General features: G+C 33.6%; 1 protein-coding gene across 1 annotated transcript in view; it reads left to right on the top strand.

Moving 5' to 3' along the window:
- LOC129000488 (protein PFC0760c-like) overlaps positions 1-20,511 on the top strand; it is a 48,431-nt gene that overhangs the window by 22,292 nt on the left and 5,628 nt on the right. Inside the window, exons 3-5 of the mRNA XM_054427450.1 lie at positions 8,734-9,135; positions 18,551-18,636; positions 19,807-19,973. Coding sequence (XP_054283425.1) covers positions 8,734-9,135; positions 18,551-18,636; positions 19,807-19,973 — 655 coding nt within the window. The remainder of the gene's footprint in view (positions 1-8,733; positions 9,136-18,550; positions 18,637-19,806; positions 19,974-20,511) is intronic.

Raw genomic sequence — 20,511 nt, 5'->3', positions numbered from 1 at the left:
TTTAGGGAAAACACGATAAGTATAATATACACTATTTTATTCAACTAAAACCTTTGTAAGTAAAAGTAGACAATATCTTTATCCACAGAGAAGTAGGGTATCTAATCTAATATGTATTTTATAAAATGCCATTGGTATTTGCTTACATTTTTTAAAGAGCAAGGTCCAACACTACTGGTAGCCATCTTACTATTGGTAAACCTTTACTCTACCTACCAAATAATTTGAGCTATAACATAATTTGTATAGTTTGTAAGTCCGGTGTCTATATTAAAACCCCTTAAATACTGATTCGATAGTTTCTTTTTTACTTTGGTCACTAGTAAAAGTCCATTAAGTGTTTAAGCTTTTGGGCTTGTAACACTAGTAAAATATTGTATATTATACGCACGTCAGTTATACGTAGCTAGCAAACCCGTCGTGGCTTCGCTCACGATAATGTTCTTAAAAAGTTTAGTGCTTAATCTGATAGGCCAACAAAATAATTAGAAACAGCTTATTGGACCTAAATCCATTTTTATTTTATCACTTAATTTAGCTAAGCATGGGACTAACGAAGTTAAAACCAATAAAAAAACTTCTTCATTTACAACATCAACTGCCCTTCTAAAGAAGAGTTTCGGACTATTTACTATTTACTCTGAAACCACCTACAAAATATGTTTTTGGCCATGATACTATCCCCGCTGTATCTCTTTTGAGTTAGGCGACCTAATTCTCCAATAGTACAGTCAGTTACTCCATAACGTTATTTAAAAGTATTTTGTATCATAAAATAACGTTAAGTAATAAATTTACTTCAACCAATAACACTTACTTTACTAATCCGACAATAACAACAACATACTTAGGCTATCATTCTGCAATTGCATGATTGTGGCATTGCAGAATACTATATCTAGCTAGGAATGGATGGGATTGTACTTACCAAAAACTTCTGCTCTTCTCTCTTGAACACCAATTTTATAAATAGTTATAAGTGATAGGAGAAGGCAGAGCCATCCCTTCAAATAATAGATTAAACTCGTTAGCAAATGATTGTTCCTTTGACATTGACATTCTGAACACATTTCAGAGACCACACAGATCTTAAAAACCACAACAAAGAGAGTACATCTTGATTTTTTTAGTTTGTTTGACTATTAAATATGCAGCAAAACACTTTTTCAAGGCACAAAAATAATGTAAATATTTCCATTTCATCTTATTAAATATAACCAGCTGTTCCCTTAATTAATAGTGCAGATTGAAAGTATTGATATGTTCAAATGTAAACAAATATTTTCTCCCTAAGGATAACATGGGAAGCCTGATCATGTATGTATGTACATGTATAAATTGATAGATGTATTCAGGCTGTGAAAAACTCTTGCACAAACGTAATCTGTTTTCTATTCAAATTTATCATTAAAGTGACGTACATTGGTTTTGATTAACCACTTCAAGTCCATGAAATTTCCTAAATTAATTGCATTATTAGTTTTAATTTATAGTAAGCATGTTCTGTTGTTAAAGGTTCCCCGTCTCGGTAAACCTCGTATTGGAAGCGGTAAAAGTACTTTACGTTTTTTACTTTCTGGTGTCATTCAGAACTTTAAAGACAATATAAAATTGTGATAAGCTAAATCTTTTGCCCTAAAAGCGAAATATACCATCACATATGCGATGCTTATTTATTGTGAAATTAAATCAGTGTTGGTAAACTTATGATAACAATATTAGGTTGATAAAGAAAAAATACATTTTTGTATATATGGATAAAATAAACGGCGGGCATTAATTGCGCCAACTGACCTGAGTCAGGTTTTCGGGTAATCCTGAATTGCGCCAACTACTCCAGGGAGCTATCCGGTATGTTCATTAACTGCACCAAGTGGCGGCCCTCTATGACTATAATTGAGTAGGTTAAGTTAGGTTAGGTTAGGATGCCACGTAAACAAGGACATTCCTTCTGCCCGCAACTCACCCCTACCTGGCCTTGGGCTTGGCGCAACTAAGGAACATTTTAGGGACCCTTTGAGGGCTTGGCGCAATTAATGCACGACCAAAATGAAACTATTAACTGAATCTAGAGCATTCTAATAGTTTTCTCACTAGCTCGTTTACCTTTGAGGACCTTTACTGGACCAATTATAATCATTAGAGATAACAAGGGGACGTCTGATTAGTTTTGTGTGTCAGGTGCAAGTGTAGGAAGGCAGGGGAAGTAACGGTAAAGGATTGATTCGTTCTGTAGAGACGTGTCTTCCTCATCCTCTGCACATACACACTACTGTCCGCGACACGTCTGGTTGGCCTTATGACAAGATGGTTTGGACCGTTCCGCTACTAATATGTTTAAAATACCAAAAGCGTTGGAACACAAATAAAACTAATAAATGGTATTAGCAATCTGACACATACGCACTCCCATTAGCTTGTCAACAACCGTTATTAAGGGTAGGTGGGGACTAACTATGATATTTTATAAGGAAAATCAGAAAAGTTGCAATCACTTTTGAATCGTAATTTTACAGCAATAAGGTTGTACTATTTTGTTTAGAATTATAAGGTTCTTAACATAATAATTTTAATGAAAACCGGCCATTTTTCAAAAATCCGATTCTCAGTTAGTTTATGGGTTTTTATGGGAAAATAGCTTAAGTTAGTAACAATACCTTTTATACCGTAATTAATATATAGTAATGTGAGTTGTATTATTTTTTTCAAAATTCAAAGGACTATAGCATAGGTACTATTTTTTTAAATAGATATCGTATGGTCCATTTTCGACGAAATTGGATTTTCCATTATTTAATGGGTAAAATCATATTTAAAATCAAAATTACATAATAATGAAAATAACGCCTGGAGATACCATAGATTAGTTCCCACATACGAAAATAACATCAAAAACGGAAATAAATGGTATACGACTACTACACAAAGTCACATCCGTTAGATTGGAAACATAAATTACAATTTCTTTATAACTTTTATTGAAACCCATTTTCTCTTAACCACACATAATATTAAGAAATAAACTATAATCAAACAAAGATTTTAAATTCAGTTAAAACATTTAATTCAATCTGTTTTTCATCCCTCTTTAAGCAAACACACAACCATTGTTTTCCTTCACCTAATTATCAAGGTAAACCATTTTTATATAATTTGATTCACAATATAAGCCAAAATATTTAACATTCATTCCCATAAATATTTGCTCTATTTTGTGCAACATGTTTACACGAAATAACACGAAATATAGCCTATATACTATATTTGAGAGAGTAAAAAAACCTGTGACTTCATTTTAAAAGAGCATTTTAGAATACATGATGCCTTTGTAGGCTATATATATATTGAACTGCAAAAGTCTCAAAAGGATGTAGTCCTAACGATATTCTTTCAAACAAGTTTCTTAACAAGCACTTTAGGATCAAAAGATAACTGGGCACACGATCTACTGCTATGCATCTTACTTTTCATAACTTTCATCATGCATTAATAATAAATATTGTACTGTAAACAAACAGGCTAGTAAAAAAATAGCTTTATATAATTTCCCAAGAACCGTTGGAATAACTGCTTTATTAAAACTTGCAATAACATATTACGAAATGCGTGATACAACATGAAACATAATAAGACTTGTTTATGCAAAAAAATATATAAATCGTGAACAATGTAGGGAATACTATCACGATGACTTTTCACAATTATAACTTTTATAATAACCTGGGAATTTAAAGTTAGTCTCTACTGATAAATAGTCGTAGCCGCATCACTTAATATTTTGTTTTTGAATACATATCGAAAACAGAAGGGCTCTTAATTAAAAATATACGTTATATGTTATATTCACACTTTTAATCTAAAACTATTCTCGTATATATATTACTTAGTATTACGACTTCAGGTGCATACTAAGAAGTTAAAAGAGCGTAAACTGTAAAAAAAATGATCGTTAAACAAAGGCGTTTGAAACTGAATAGTTTATACCAGAAAGGGGCTATACCTGAAAAATTTAGTTATTGGTGGAATATTTAATTGTTGATTGATTGTGTGTTAGATAATCGTGATCTTAAAAATGGGTAAAATTAACATTGACACTAAGAGATCATAAATCGTAATAATAATGAAATTTGGGACAACAAGTGGTTTTATTTTTATTTAGTTTTCAACAAATAAACCCCTCGCTAAAAAAGGAGAAACCTGGGCTTTATTTGTCGAGTTTACCGTAAATGTGGTTTTCATAACGAGAGCGGAGAGCGGCTGTTAAGGTTGGTATCACTGATTGCAGTAGCTGTCACGGTGGCAACACTGCTGTGAGGAACAGCTGACCGTGACAATCAGCTGTTGAGTGTTGACGCTTATTGTTGCAACACGTGCCACTACTCACCCACCTGCCTCGTTAAAGTTACTTTTAACTTACTTTCTTCTCCAAAATAATATTTTCTATACATTTAAACTAATGTAGACATTTTACGTGCGCATTTTACTAAAAAAATAATATAGTTAATCTATTTCGCCTTAAAATATAATATTTGAAATAACAAAATATCATTTGAAATTTGAAGGGTTACCACGGATATTAGCGGATCATAAAACGAATCATAAACATAAACAAATTACTCCGTCAACTCAAAATAGAAACTAGTGCTGTAATAACATTCGTAGGTTGAGGAGCAAAATAAAATATAAATAGAAAAAAAAACTAAAAAAATATAATGCCACAGAAGTTTACCTGTATAGTTTATATCTCGCATGACATCCAAGTCTCTTTTCACTGTGACTTAAAATTACATCACCTCCTTATCTGCTTGAGCTAAAACAATTGAAGGATGAAGATAGTTAAATTTATAAGTAAAAGCTTGAGGAGGATGTTTTATCTATGGTAAAAGTAATTATGAATGGGAAAATAAAACAGTATTTTCCAGCATACGATCTCATACTATGCTGTACAACTTAATAAGACCTTTTGGTTGCTACAACGGAAATACAATTACGTTTGTCTGGCAGGATGGATGAGCTGCCAAGGTGTGTAAGACATTTAACCATGTTATACAGGGTGTCCCGGAACTCTCTACCGATATTTTAGGGCATTGCTCCTGGGTAAGAAACATAACTAAATATCATATTTAAACTGTCCGGAAGTCCTTAGTTACTCACACAGCCGCCATTTTGTTTTTTTTCAGTTAGGTATTAATTTTTTTCTAAAGAATGGTTAAACATACGAAATGGAAACTTTGCACAGACATTTATGACAACTAGACAAAGCTACCAGAGAATTATCACGATTTTTCAAATTCATAAAACAAAATGGCGGCCATTTAAAATTTTTGTAAAATCAATGGTTTTTGAATTATATAAGAAAGAAAATTTTTAATGGCCGCCATTTTGTTTTATGAGTTTGAAAAGTCTTCATAATTTTTTTGTAGCTTTGTCTAGTTGTCATAAATGTCTGTGCAAAGTTTCCATTTTGTATGTTTAACCATTCTTTAGAAAAAAATTAATAACTGAAAAAAACAAAATGGCGGCTGTGTGAGTAACTAAGGACTTCCGGACAATTTAAATATGATATTTAGATACGTTTCTTACCCAGGATCAATGCCCTAAAATATTGGTAGAGAGTTCCGGGACACCCTGTATACTCCACCTATGTTAACCTAAAACATAATATAAATCAAATATTCAGGCTGCAATAGCATCCTTAAACGTCAATGGAATATAAAATTACATATCTTTGATATAAGACCAAGGTATAAAGATTTAAAATGAATGACACTTTTAATATCACAGCATGTCAGCACCTCGCCCTTTGAATTAAAGAAATCTCTAATCCACTTTGAGTATAATTGTATAAAAGTATAGATAAAGTGTATCTACGTCCAAACGCTAGCTACAAATGCATAAAAATAATTGTAAAACAGTTGGTTTACAAAGGCTATTTAGGGCAGTCGATAACGTATTCTGGTGATACAGTATCATGCATTGTTAGATGTGTAACCTTTAACAAATTAGGAAAGATTATACCTAGTTTAATTTTATGCCACGTAAAAATACTGTAAATTTTATTTTCGACCCAAATAACTTTCTGACAAAATCCCCCAGTAAAATAGTAGCAAATGCATGTTCTTGTTTGTTTATTGGTTCATGTTGAGTTTATTTTCAGCATTTTCATGATACTTACACAAACCTTTTTAATAAGTGACGTAATCATTGTATTATCAAATAAACAAACAAATTAATTAAACAAATGTTTTACCATAAATTCTTCTTCGGGGATTAATAAATTTAACATTCAACAAAAGTTAATTTAGTCAACAAAATATTACAACAATACTAACCGGCTGTGATTTTTCCCGAAACTGAGCTCTCCCAGAAGTTCTACAGTATTCACGATGTCGTCGATGTCAGTGGTGTTTTGCGATTGTAACACAAATTAACTTCTTCCTCAACTCTCTATCGGTTTCTTGTCACTCATTGTTCAGTCTCTTCACTTTCTATCGATTTCGACGCTTCTACGAATCCTTTTTACACCTCCAGCTGTCCTGGTTTTGATTTGAACTACAATGGTTGGATGAGGTATAATTAATATCTGAAATAAATCCAAGTTGGGACTTTTCCTTTAATTCACTATCACTAGTTTGTAGAGTAATAGATTATTAGTAATAGAAGTGGTAGTTAGGTTAGGTTAGTATGGAGTTTAACATAGAGTAAGAAATGCGTAACCTAACCTAGCCTAACCTAACCTAACCACATTTCACTAGTTGTTGTGAATTAACAGAAAAGGTCCTTAGCTTTTTGTGACTGGAAATTTTTAATTTTTAGCCAGATTTGAAAAATATGGTTTTGTTAGATGTAATGTGAGGCTGTCCCCCGCAGAACTCCAGAAGGGCAAACTCTAATGCGTTTTTATTAGACAAGTGACACGTTAGGCATTCTAGTTTTTAACTATCCAGATTATCAAATTCAATATAATTTATCAGTCTGATGCTCAGTACCTGAAAACGGACAATACTAATGCCTATTACAATTTTTGGGATACAAAAGGGATTTATGAGTAACTATAAGTCATACCCGTCCTTCGTACGGGGTTGGCATATAAGTATAAAATGATTATTCCAGTTATACTCAAGCTTTGCGTTTGCAATAGGGGAGGACACGGTTTGATAAAATTTGCTTCTTTAAATTTACAGTATACTATAGTATGACACATCTACAATAGTCATAATGTTCTACCACTTCACCTAAACAATAGAGAAAAACAAATTATAAAAAAAATTGCTAAATATCACTAATTATTCATGAAATAAAAAAATAAACATAACTGTAAACAATCCTACTTTGACAGTTCTCATTGCTTATCACAGTTTTTTACTGCTGCTCAGTTCAAATTAGCTGTTTTCATAAATGCAAAAAAATAATAGTGCTGCACCCTGTTGGTGAATATTATCACTTTTTAATGCTTTTGCAAATCACATAACCAACTTTTTCAGTTGAAACAGCTGACTAAATTCTTTTTTTCTTTTTTGCCAAATCTCAGCCCAATTCGTCCAGTGGTTAATGCGTGATTGAACTTCAAACAAACGAACAAATAAACAAACAAACACACAAACTTTCACATTTATAATATTAGTAAGATTTACATAATAAAAGCTTGTATTTGAAAAGTTTAAATGTGTATAAATAGAAACACAAACATACGGCATTAAATTTTCTGCAGTCTTTTTCATCAGCTGAGTGCACTCAAGCTAAACGATTTCTAGAAAAACATATCAAAGTGTACAATCTTGGTTGATTGCGTTGTCTTATAACTGTATCGGTTAACTTGCAATCAAGGTATTGTATTAAAATGTAATTCATTTCAAATCAATCTTTGTTAAAATTATATTTTTGTGTCAAATCACGTTCATTGGTTTGTGTTCTAGTAAATTGGTCATTGGTTACGAGATTGACAAAACGTATCACTGAGATTACAAGGTGTAGCTAATTTAATCCGTATGAGGTGTGAAATATTTGGTGTTTGCTGAGTTAGGTGTTTTGAAATATAAATATTTTAACTGGTTTATTAGTAATCTTAGCATAGCGAAGCTTCAAAAGAAGTAAAATTACACATTAACATAGTGATCAAGGTCTATGAACTTACAGTTATAAATCTTGCCACAAGTGAATGCATACAAAGAATCATTTCATATCAAGGGTTGTTAACCTGGAAAGTTCTGGGATTGTTCTATCAAACACGTATTTAATTCCATTTAAACCCTTACCTAAGAGATTTTTAAGTGTTGTAATTTGGAGTAAATTTGATACTTTTGGGTTAGCCTATATTTGTATAAATAAAAAATGTACAGGTTTTAGTAGGCAAGAAAGTCTTATAAATATATGAAAATCATAACTCAGGAGCTTTTGACAAAATGGGGAATGTAAGGAATAAAAAAATTGTAAAATAAAAGTTCAAGATGGAATTTTACCTTTTTTGGGTTGCACAGTAGTGTAGCGAAAGAAATATTTGTGAAGCTGGTGGAAATAGTGCTCGCATACTAAGAATTCAACAGGCACAGCTATAGTAGATTATAAGAAAGTCACCAAATTGATCTTGAGACTCTAGTTCGCAACTAGACCAGCTGTCTTTCCAGAAAAAGCATGTTCTGGCAACTGAAGCAGTTTGAAATATTTTAAAACAGTGTTTAGTTTGTTAATAGTTGTTCTAGCCAATGATTTAATTAATTTACCATTTGATTCCAGACGAAGACGATGATGACGATGACGACGAAGATGACGAGAAACCATCAGCTTCGCCAGCGGCGACTCCGGTAGTCCAGACACCGGCGGAGCCCGCAGCCGTGGCTCAGGCAGCCGAGGAGGTCGCCGACTACTCGGACTCCGCCCCCTCGGAGTCCTCAGACTCAGAGGCGTACGAAGACGAAGAATCTGCCGAGGAGTCAGGTCAAGCCACGGTGACTCTGACCACGCAAGACGTTCCTGAAAGAGACAGTGCCGCTGCGGCCTCCGCCCCCGTGGCTCAGCCTCAGACAGAGGCCGACGAGGACAACGACGACGACGACGATGACGACGATGTGCTAGAGGACGATGACGATGACGAAGACGACGATGACGACGACCTCGACATCGAGGCGAAACACGCACGTGAGTCAGAGACCAATAAGATACCGGGGAGCAGTTGATAGTTTGGAGGTCCTTGAGTTACCACGAGACGTGTATATATGGAGGTTTGGGGTTTGTGTGAGTTGTGGATTGTTTTAAGTAGATTGTGCCCTGTTCTAGTCAGATTGTGTAGGGTTACGGACTCCAGAGTTCCGAAGTAGGTTGAATTTTTGACTGAACTATTCTATGTATGTTTCTGTTGCGAACTTACTTCGGAAGATGGAACAGCAAACCAAAGACGACAAATACTAGAAACCTTTACGTCCGAAGATTAATCTGTTATAGTGCTTGACGTAAACATTGCATATTTGTCTATTCACGTAGTGTTTTTATATTTTGTAGTCACTACGGTCTGACAATTTTGTTCTAAATTCTTCCCATTAATCAATTGATGCAATCAATTAACCAATTCCAATTCAATTAATTTAATCCTAAATATTTGCTCACACATTATTTTAACTCTAAGCTACATAAGTTAACCCTTTGACTTGATAAGTCTACACAGCCTATATGCAGTTCAATTATCTTAGAACAATTTCCACAAACCTGTCTGGGTCACTAAGAAACCTTATTATTTATTTATTTATTTGTGTGTTTATTTATTTAATTTATTATCCTCACACAAACCCCCCACACCAGGTGACCTGTTCGATTCTTCGTAGTGTCTAGATGTAGTTTAGCTATCTTTGCTTTAGCGTTCCATTGTATATTAAAGCTATAAATGAATTTCCTTCGAGATTTGCTCTTTTTATTTACCCTCATCACTGTCCCATTTCCCCGCTTTCCTGCTAGAGCTAACGTTTAACTAATTATGGTGGAGGATGAGTAAGATGTTTATGTAGTATATATGAAATAACACAATGCACATAAAGAAAGAGTTACAATTCTAAGCTAATTAAAGATTGGCAAATGGAATGAGGCAAATAAAGATAGAGATGAACAAAAATTAGTTGTAAATTTGGAAACACGTGAGAGTATTGACCCTTCGGAGTCACTTGAAATTTCCAAATATATTATTTTCATACCCCCAGTAGATAGTATATTCAAATATATTCACCCCATAAGGAAAATGTACAAAAATATATCAAAGGGAGCTGTCGCACAAAGATGACAATATTGAAATGTATTGGGTATAACATTACTTTTTGTAGGCTTGAGGAATGTAATTTGTTGAATTATTCGACCATGAGATCCAACGATCCAACGCACAAGGATTCAGACTCAGTTTCATTTACTTAATTTGTCATTACTAAAGTCCTTTAGCTTTGGGTAAAAAGTGAAATACTGTTACTAACATTTACGTAAGTACCTGACAACTGGAAGATAATTACGTTGGCCCTAAGATCGCATTGTGTAGTTTAGATACGCTCACTTCTAGAGTACAAAAGGAGCTATACTGGTTGTAACGGCTACCCTAATATTTAACTTACTAAATCATGGCTAAAATTTTATTTGTATGCATGTGTATTGTTATAGATTTTTGCTTAGACACCTCATCGGAGTAATTAGAAAAATTACAAGTAGAAATACAAGTAAATACGCATACAGCGGATATTGAAATTAGTATAATATCGTGTTCAAAGGTGCCTAGGTTCAAAAGTAACTGACATGTTTTAAGTATGAAGTCAAACTATTTGAACACATAAGGGTTAGGAGTGAAAAGTAGTTAGCCATAGTAAAATATTGACCAATTCTTGAATCTTAACGCTCTTAAAAGACTTGACTCATATCGAGCGTGCACGTAAAAGTAAACATTTATTTTCTGTAAATAAATTTAAACCTGTAACTCTGCTTTTGCACACCTCTATTTTGCAACTTTGCAAATGACACCAAGGTGTTCGTGAGAATGGTAATGTATAAAGTTGCCTGTGTATAATGTATATGCAATGTTTAGTAAGCATTTATCAAGTAAAATTATCCTTTATTCGTTTTAATTTGTACACAAATGTACAGTACTGATAAAAAACAGCGCATTTATTCATTCAAACGAAACCCGAGTTTCACCAGCTGACGACACTCGCCGGATCAGCTGATCGTGTGAGAGGCTTCAATGGGAGAAATTTCAATTTCAAGTCGAACAATGTTATCCAGGTCGGAGCGTGAGGGACAGACCGTTACAAACCGGCCCGACCGAGGACCGGGGGATAATCATTTCCAAAAACACGGTCATCCGGAGAATTTACATAATTCGTTCTCATCCTGGGCCCGTTACCTGCGTGTACTGAACGATCTTGTACCGACAAGTAGAGGAAACAAACATTACATTGTGGAAGAAAGTGTATCCGGTTAGATGAGATCGTTTGAAAATCGTCAAATTAAGTAAATGTTATTGTTATTGCTGTTTCTTCAACAAGTATTTTCTAAGACTGTATTTCACAGTTATAAACGTTAGTAGTCTACGTAAAGTAAATAATATCTAGGGGATTGAGCTGGTCTAGTGGTAGAGCGCGGGACTTCGGTCCCCGAGATCTCGGGTTCAAATACGCCAAACTACCAATGGATTTTATCTAAGTGATAATGCCGCAACCCCTAGGTCTAGCCTGAAGTAATGTGATAAGCAATCCAAGGCTTGTGCCTAGGATAATAAATATAATTTTCCTGGAGTTTAGCAGATCAGCTACAGAAGAAAGTGACAGCACAAATAGACGAAATAATTGTTTGAAAGTACTAGGAAAGCACTTCATCTTCCAAAGTCTCTTGTAAACATTTTAGCTTTTTAGTACTATACAATCAGAACGTACTATTTTAATTTGTGAATATATTTATCTGCTATTGTGAGAACGACTTCCAATACATGTCTAAAAAGAATGTACAAAGAGTTATATGCCAATAAGTACATAATTTCAAGTCCACATGAATAAAACGTATGCTGTATACAATGTGGGTACATTGACAGTTAAAACATATTACAATTCTTATTGGAATAATTATGTCTAGCTTATCCGTTGTTGATTTAAATTATTACACTGTAAGAGCCGAAATATTTATCTAAACTCAAGTTAACTAAAAATACTAATGTGGGAGAAAGCGGAAGGCACGCGGAAAACCATTGTAGGAACCACTTGGCTCAGTAGCGGCAAGGGCGCGGCTACTTTCCCGCCAGAAACGACCGCGGTGACCTTCAAGGTCACTGACCTCTTGTCAAGGTCAAGGCCAAGGTCACAGCTCTACTTTGCTGCGCTCCCATCGTGCCACCTGTTTTAAGGATCCAGAACAAGAAGTTGTTAATTACTTGTTTCTTAGAAAGTTTGTTCTGTAAGTTTGTGTGTTTGAGGACCTATCAAGGGTGCAGTAAACTGTGTTATGACACGAATTAAAATATCAATGCTACAGGTATTTACAGTTTAAGGATCTGAAATGACACTTTTGACAGGTCTGAATTTACAGCTCTTTCCCAGCAGGTGACATCTTAATGACATCTTCGACAAAATCAAAAACAACTGAACAATCAGTAAACTAATCAATTTGGTTATCTGTGGTTGTTAACACTCACCCATTAAACTATCATTGGAAAAGCTACGAGCAAAGTGCCTGGTTTGTGACAAACGAAGTGTATTTTTATTTCTAAGGGTATTACATTCAAAGCAGTGCAACACCAAAGCTAATACTATTCAAGTAACTTTTCAATCTGATACGTAACGTGTTTCTATAATGAATAGAATGGCAAACATAGACAATAAACGTAGTAAGTTATTGCAGAATGTCTAATTGTTCAAAACCAGCTGTTAAAAGTGTGAAATGAATATCAAATTGAGAAACGTTAACAAATCATATGTTAACAGTGTAATTTTTCGTTTTGATTTTGATTCTGGGTTGACCAAAAATAATTTACTTTTCAAAACTTTATACATCAGAACTTTTAGAGCACATAGTTTTAGGTATCAAAATGGGAATAGGTCCATGATAGTGAATAGTGATCTTATTCTTAGGTACGTTCTTTGGTTGAAATTTGAGAAACGTTGAACTAGTGGTTTTTTTGTGATGGTAACAACCCTAATTTGTTATAATAGTAGGGTTATAACCATATAGATAGACGCATTGGAGACAGAAAAACAGAAAAACAGAAAAACGACTTAACTGTATTAACATTACTGGGTGGCTGGGTGGATACAGTTCCCGCCTTAAAATCAGAAGTTTGCCGGTTCAATCCCGAGAAAAGTCGATATTTTTAATGGTTCGAAACTGAACCCAGCTGTTCCTGATCACTAGGGTTTTAGTAAATAATCCTGGATAAATATCAGCTGATATAGGTTTAATCAGTAAGAAAGCTGTCATCTCACTATCTCACTCATTAAACACTAGTCGTTCGCATTAAACATCTTCAAAAAAATATTAGTTTGTTATCAATGTAACAGGAAAAGTGAAAGTAAATAGCTTGGGATTTGACAATAACACAAAATTAATTGGTTGCTGTTTCCACCTTTTCTGATATAAGTTATCCTTATAATATTTTCATCCTCCATAAACTAATAAATATCCTGAGGGTATTGATTAAACCCTCTTCACTATTAACAAATGTTTTAATAAATTTATTTTAGTCAGATGTGTCCTAATAGAAAATAAAGTGCATCTGAAAAAGTCAACTGTAATCGTCGTAGAAAGGTTGTAGCTATTCTTTTCGTTGCCATGGAGCCCATTCAATATTTACATCCCCAAGCCCTATCCCATAACTTTGAAAACCTGAGGGCAGAACCCTTGGTCGATTCGGAATCTGAAATACTTACTCGGAATGGTACCTTTGTGTGAAATTTGAGCAAAAACCGTTGGTCTAGTGGTTTTTCGTTCGGCGTGACGGAAAAACAAACATACAGATAATTATTTACTAGATATAAACTTCACAAGAATGTTTCACAAGTTGATTTTATGAACTGTACTATTGTTTAACAAATGGTATACATATTGAATACATTTTGAAACGTTACCTACAAATAACGTAATTTGAACGTAATGTACAAATTATATATATATATATCTGTTTAAGGTTATGTAAGTCAAATAACGAGCACTACCAACCGCTAAGAATTAAATTATTCGTAAATTGTTTGATGCCCAAGAAGAAAACGAAGGCTGCCTTGAATTTCAAGTGGAACGCGTCGAACGTGCTTCGGTGCGTACCGACGTACGTAGAAAGTACGTCCGTGCGTAGAAAGTACGTACGTGCCGTGCGTCCGACTCTCGCGTAGGTAGCAGGTTCGAATTTGGTCACCTACTGGCATACAAGCCTACTTATCGAGCGTGTGGTAGTCAAAATTATCATCTTATTGGTTAGGAATCGTCCAATAACATGACGTCACCAGTATAAATACACGTTAACATACCGTGTAAGATGACTAGGCTTTACGACAGCTGTAACTGACTAGGTAACAGTAGTTACAGAATTAGTCTTGACTTCGTAAACGGTCGAATCTGTCTAGATTATGTTGCCATTTTCATTTGTAGGATAATTAATGATCCGTGGCCGTTATTGTTAAAAAATGTTCCGTAGTTTTTTACACCAACAATATTTTTTAACCCCCCTAACAGGGTAGGGGGTAGGGGGTGACTTATTTGTTTCAAAAAGCAACCCCTCATTTTGAAGGATGTGTCAAAAGAAACACAATGACGCAAACCCGAGGTTGATATCTCACCCCTAGCCAAAATGGCAGGTATTCCAAAATTTGATTTATTGTACAGTATGTGAAAAAGCGCCAATTTCACAAATAATATGGATACAAATCTGTATTTTTAAACCCGAAATAGATAGAAATATTCTGTTTGTGGAATTGATTGTTAACATAAGTTCCGCAATTTTTTACATCAACAATATTTGTTAACCCCTTAACAGGGTAGGGGATGGGGGTGATTTATTTTATAGTAACAACACCTATTGAGTGACCTCTCATTTTGAAGGGTTTGTCAAAAGAAATACTATGACGCAAACCCGAGGAAGATATTTTATCCCTAGCCTAAATGGCGGGCATTCCAAAATTTAATTTATGTGAAAAAGCACCCATTTTGGCTAGGGGTGAGATATTCACCTAAGGTTTGCGACATTGTGTTTATTTTGATAAGCCCTTCAAAATGAGGGGTCACTCAATATGGGTTGTTATTTGAATAAAATAAGTCACCGCCTACCATGTTAGGGAGTTAAACAATTTTTTGGTGTAACAAATTGCGGAACCTTTGTAATGAATCGATGCTACAAACAGAATATTTCTATCTATTTTGGTTTAAAAAAAAAACAAATTTGTTTCAAGACTTAATTTACACACTTTATATATCATTCTAGCATAGATAAAATATAGTCTATGATTCTAGCATACCTACTATATAATAGCTCATTTACAGCTGACTCAATCCTAAGTGGGGTTCAGTGTTATTTAAATCCAATATTCTATATTTATATTATATTACATAAGATCATAAATTTTGTTATATCTGCTCATGTGAGCTACGTCACAGCTTGCACACTTCCCATCAAAATACAACAAAAATATACTGGAAGGAGAGCACTTTACAGAGTATTCTATGTCCTTTTATTTCAAGACTGCTAAAGATAAGTAGGGGGTTCACAAAAGGGGTTTTAGTGGAAGTTCAAAACAAAAGCGGTTGAGTAGCTCAATTCCGCTCTCAACCTCTGAAATATCCTCCTCGATACAGGGCTCTGATGGATCTGAAATACCTGGATAAAACTACATAGAGTGATTGATATAAGTGTGCCAGCTGTTTTATTCGAAAGTTATAGGAGATATAAAAATTCTTTAATTGTAACTGCATTGGATTTTTTATTAGAAAAACTTTGGTCAAGTTGAAAAAATAATTTTATTCGCTATTTTTCCAATATGGCCACCAACTTTGTTTTGTCTTACGGAAGACTCTATATTTCATGATTAATGACCACACAAAAAAATCTTACTAACAATTACACAAATTAAACTTAGACCATTAGAACACACGTCCCCCCCCCCCCCCCGATTCACTAGTAACACATCTAAATCAAATCAATTTACAGCCTAATTTCAAATTTATCAGCAACAGTTGTTTAGTATGTTTTCCCTTGCGAATTGCATAGTAATGCAAATAAAAGTATGGTTTCTTAATATACAACATTTTAACTGATCATTATGTCTTCACTGAATAGACGGATAAAATAATTACGAAGACATTTTAATTAAGGCTGCTGAGTTATGGAGGGGAATTAAACTAAGAGGCTTTCTAATATTAAAAGAATTTGATGAAAGGGGGTTTAAACCCCTACAGTGAATAGATTCAGTGTTATTCAAGCTTTATTCAAGAGATAATCAACCAAGGATTAATCGTTAATCTAAACCTCTTGTGCCGTCTTGAATGCTGCGATTAGTATCATTATCTATCATAATTACATAAATAATTACAGTAATTAGTTTACTCTTATATTGTATGGAGTAAACATCAAGGGACAAGCTGTTGCCCATTACATGAAAAATACCTGTAACTGAATGATGTCAGGATTAATTAAGAATTACTTACTTATGATTATTAGTGGAGGAATACAAAATCAGGACTCAAATGAATCATTTCGATTATTTATCAATTAATTGTTTTATTATTATCAATTCAATCAATAAAGCCAAATATTGTGTTTTTTTTTTATCCTCGCACTTCTTTAAACTCTAAAGTTGTGATTGAGACAAATTTATATTTTAAAAGTAACAAAACAATAGTTGGCTATGTTTTGGAGGAAGTTTACTCATTTCTACCATCAAAAAGAATTGAGCTAACTGGTCTAGTGACAGAGCGCAGGGTCTCGGCCCTCAAGGTCCCTGGTTCGAATCTCGCCTGTCACCCATGAATAAGATTTTTAGCTGTAGCCTAGACTGTAAATTTTTAAACAATTACAGACAAGACCCTAACGTCTTAGGATATAGATATGGGAGAAAAGTCCTCATAAAAATATTTAAGTACATCAAGTTCTGCTACTAATTTACTAGTATGCATTAGTTGAGTATTTATTGTGATTATGAGTATTTTTTCATTTGTTTTCTTTCAGGTGTGTCTGTTCAAAAATTAGAGGCAAAATTGTTTCTATTAATGCCAATTATTCATGATACAGTTCTTTAGTTTATTTGCCGTTTTTACTCCAATGGTTAGGTGACGTTGAAATAGACTGGGCATTGTTTATTTTTGGTAACAAACATATTTTTATAACAATGTACAGACCTCTGATTTAAGCTTGTAGACAAACTTGAAAACATACAGATATCTTCTGGGGAAACCCGATCTTCGTGCGGCTATTTACGTTTTATACACCACACCGATATAAATTGACTTCCAAATAAGATTTTAATTAGTTTATTAAATAACAAAATCTTCCTAAACAAACTAACCTAACCTAACTACCCTTAGATTAGGTTAGGTTAAAATTATTAGGTGTGGTCGGTATAATACGTAAGTACATTTGTGCGCATTGAAAGTTTGGGTATTGCATTACCAAATACCAAACGCATTTCTATAACAATGATGGAACTGAAAACAAGGACCACTTCTTGGTGCCAAAACGTCAAATATACAATACTGCGACACCAATTTCCCAGCTGGCTTGTTCCCAAATATCAGCTGAGCGGACAAATCAGTATTGCCAACGGTTTAATCATAAGAAACGGAAATTCCCATGAATCAATGTCCCCTTATCCTTCTTCATTAAATCAAGATGATATTGTCATGGGATTATAAATTATGCTTGTATTTACTTATTTTACTGATGATGTAAATACAGTTGTGTTTTAGTAAGTGACGCCTCGTTGACATATTACTATATTACTTTCATCACTAACATTACTTTCTCAAAATACGAAAACGTAAAGTATATAAAAATTTGTGTTTACGTCCTGTAAATAAAATCTTTAATGTATGTATTGTTAAGTATTTGTTATGCTTGTTAAAAATAGTAGTAAGACGAGTGTATTAATTGATATTTTAGCAATAAAGCAATGGTGGAAATTTTTTTCATTGGAGTTTTATTGATTTTAATAAGTTATTCAGTATTAAGTGGTACCAGCACTTAGAAGTATTGAACCAAAATAATTATAATTGTATACATTTTCCAGCAGTTTATAGTATTTATTGATCAAATTTATCCAATTGTTAGGTGGATTACTTGGCAATAACTACTATACATTATGACTGCTAATATATGATCTATGATTGCTGGTGTATATAAAATGATCAGTGATATACTTATTATACTGATAAAAGTAAATTATCTGGATTGCTAAAGTATAATTTACTATCAATGATGTATGATTTATGACAGCTGATGTATTTTTTACCATTTATTTTTTAAATTTATTTCACTGATATTAAGGGGGTCGCTGAGGTATGATTTATGATATTTGACATATGATTACCATTACTAAAATGTATGATTGCTGATTTCCAGGCTCCATGAGCTCTCCAGCAAGGTCTGCTCTGTACATCGCCAAGTACAACAGATTCGTGGACAACATTCTCGACCGCATCAACAAGGTAAGATAAATTTACAATTGGACAATTCCTTCTTAGCTCTCAACCATTGTTAAATGGTTCAAACACTCGATGGTTTAAAACATTTTTTTTTCTTTCTTCAATAAATGAAAGATCTTAAAACTTGTATTTCGATAATACAGAATTAAATGGGGTTTTTTAATAGAAAATTTGATTTGAGAGGTCAACAAGTTTTTTTTTAGTTTTACAAATAACTATAACACGTTTAAGCTTGTGAAGGATTATCTTAGATTTTTTCCTAGATGTTTGTAAAATGACAGGGTTACAGGGTTTTACTACGCAAAATCTAAATTAAACAATAAATCGATAATCACCGTTTCAGTTCAGATTATGTGTTCTCAAGTTATCTTATGTTTATATCTTTAGTGTTTTGTTTTGGCCTACAGTATATTAGTCAAAATATCAATAAAAGTTAGCAGGTGTATATTTTATTATACAGGGTGATTGATATAAGTGTGCCAGCCGTTTTATTCGAAAACTATAAGAGATATCAAAAAAAGTTAAAAGGTAAGTGCCTTGGATTTTTTATTTAAAAAACAAAAAAAATTATTTTAGCCGCCATTTTTCCAATATGGCCGCCAACTTTGGTTTTTCTTACGGAACACCCTGTATTTTATGATGTATTCTGGTAGAAAAAGTAATTTTAAGACGATTTTATTCTTGTGATTTTTTTCATAAACCTAACCGTTTTAAAGATAATAAAGGTTAAAGTTTTGAAATTTCTGCATGAGAAAGAGTTTCGATAAAGGCCTAAGCAAGCATGCCAGCTGTTTTGCTCGAAAACCATTCAAAATTTCACAACTTAAACCATTATTATCTTTGAAACGGTTAGGTTTATGAAAAAAATCACAAGAATAAAATCGTCTTAAAATTACTTTTTCTACCAGAATACATTATAAAATACAGGGTGTTCCATAAGAAAAATCAAAGTCCATATTGGGCGGCCATATTGGAAAAATGGTGGCTAAAATAATTTTTTTGACTCGACGATAATTTTTTTAATAAAAAATCCAAGGCACTTACCATTTAACTTTTTTTGATATCTCTTATAGTTTTCGAATAAAACGGCTGGCACACTTTTATCAATCACCCTGTATATTTGCTCTTTAAAAGTTTAAAATTGATTTTTTACGTATAAATTCTTGTTGACAGATTCTACGCCGAAGCTACGACCCGGTCAACGTCAAGCTACAGAATGCTTCTGACGTGAAGAAGACGAAGAACAACACCAAGACCAAGACCAAAGGCAAGGGGAAGAAGAGACCCAGTGCTACCAACAAACAGGCTGATATGGACCTCACTGCCAAGACGGAGAAAGAGTTGGTACCCTTGTTGACAATATACACACTAAATTAGGTTTAAACAGCCCCAAATACCCCTACTATCTTTTGTGAAAATGTGAATTTTCTGCATTTGAGTGTGCCTGACCCCACGGTCCTTGAACAAGAAAGCAACACTAAACGGTTTTATCTTTATTTCTGTTACATAGGCATTTCTTTGTTTTTTTATTTATTTTAAATGTTCAGTAAAGCATTACAGTAATCACAACAATGTATTTTAAATATGCTTTTAGTAGTTCTATTCATCTATTAACTAACGTAATTTATTTAAACAAACACAATCTTGAAAATGAAAATTGGTATTCTCAGAAACGACTTTTGGGCCCAATTGAACAGCGCATTTTGTGCACGGCCCCCTTCGTTGAGTTTTATTTGTTGGATTGGCAATGTCAAATCGGTTTCTAAAATTTCTAGCGCCTGCAAACATACTACACTATCAGCATAGCAAAACTGTAGTGCTGGAAGTGTCGTGGTTTCTGTAGGGGTTACTCAAATTGTGGCTGCACTTTTTAATGAT

This window comes from Macrosteles quadrilineatus, unplaced genomic scaffold, assembly GCF_028750875.1.
Source record: "Macrosteles quadrilineatus isolate MER2022 unplaced genomic scaffold, UCM_ALF_1.0 Scaffold_8__2_contigs__length_117827958, whole genome shotgun sequence".
Classification (NCBI taxonomy): domain Eukaryota; kingdom Metazoa; phylum Arthropoda; class Insecta; order Hemiptera; family Cicadellidae; genus Macrosteles; species Macrosteles quadrilineatus.
The sequence above is the reverse complement of the archived record's forward strand: the minus strand, read 5'-3'. Positions and strand labels throughout refer to the sequence as shown.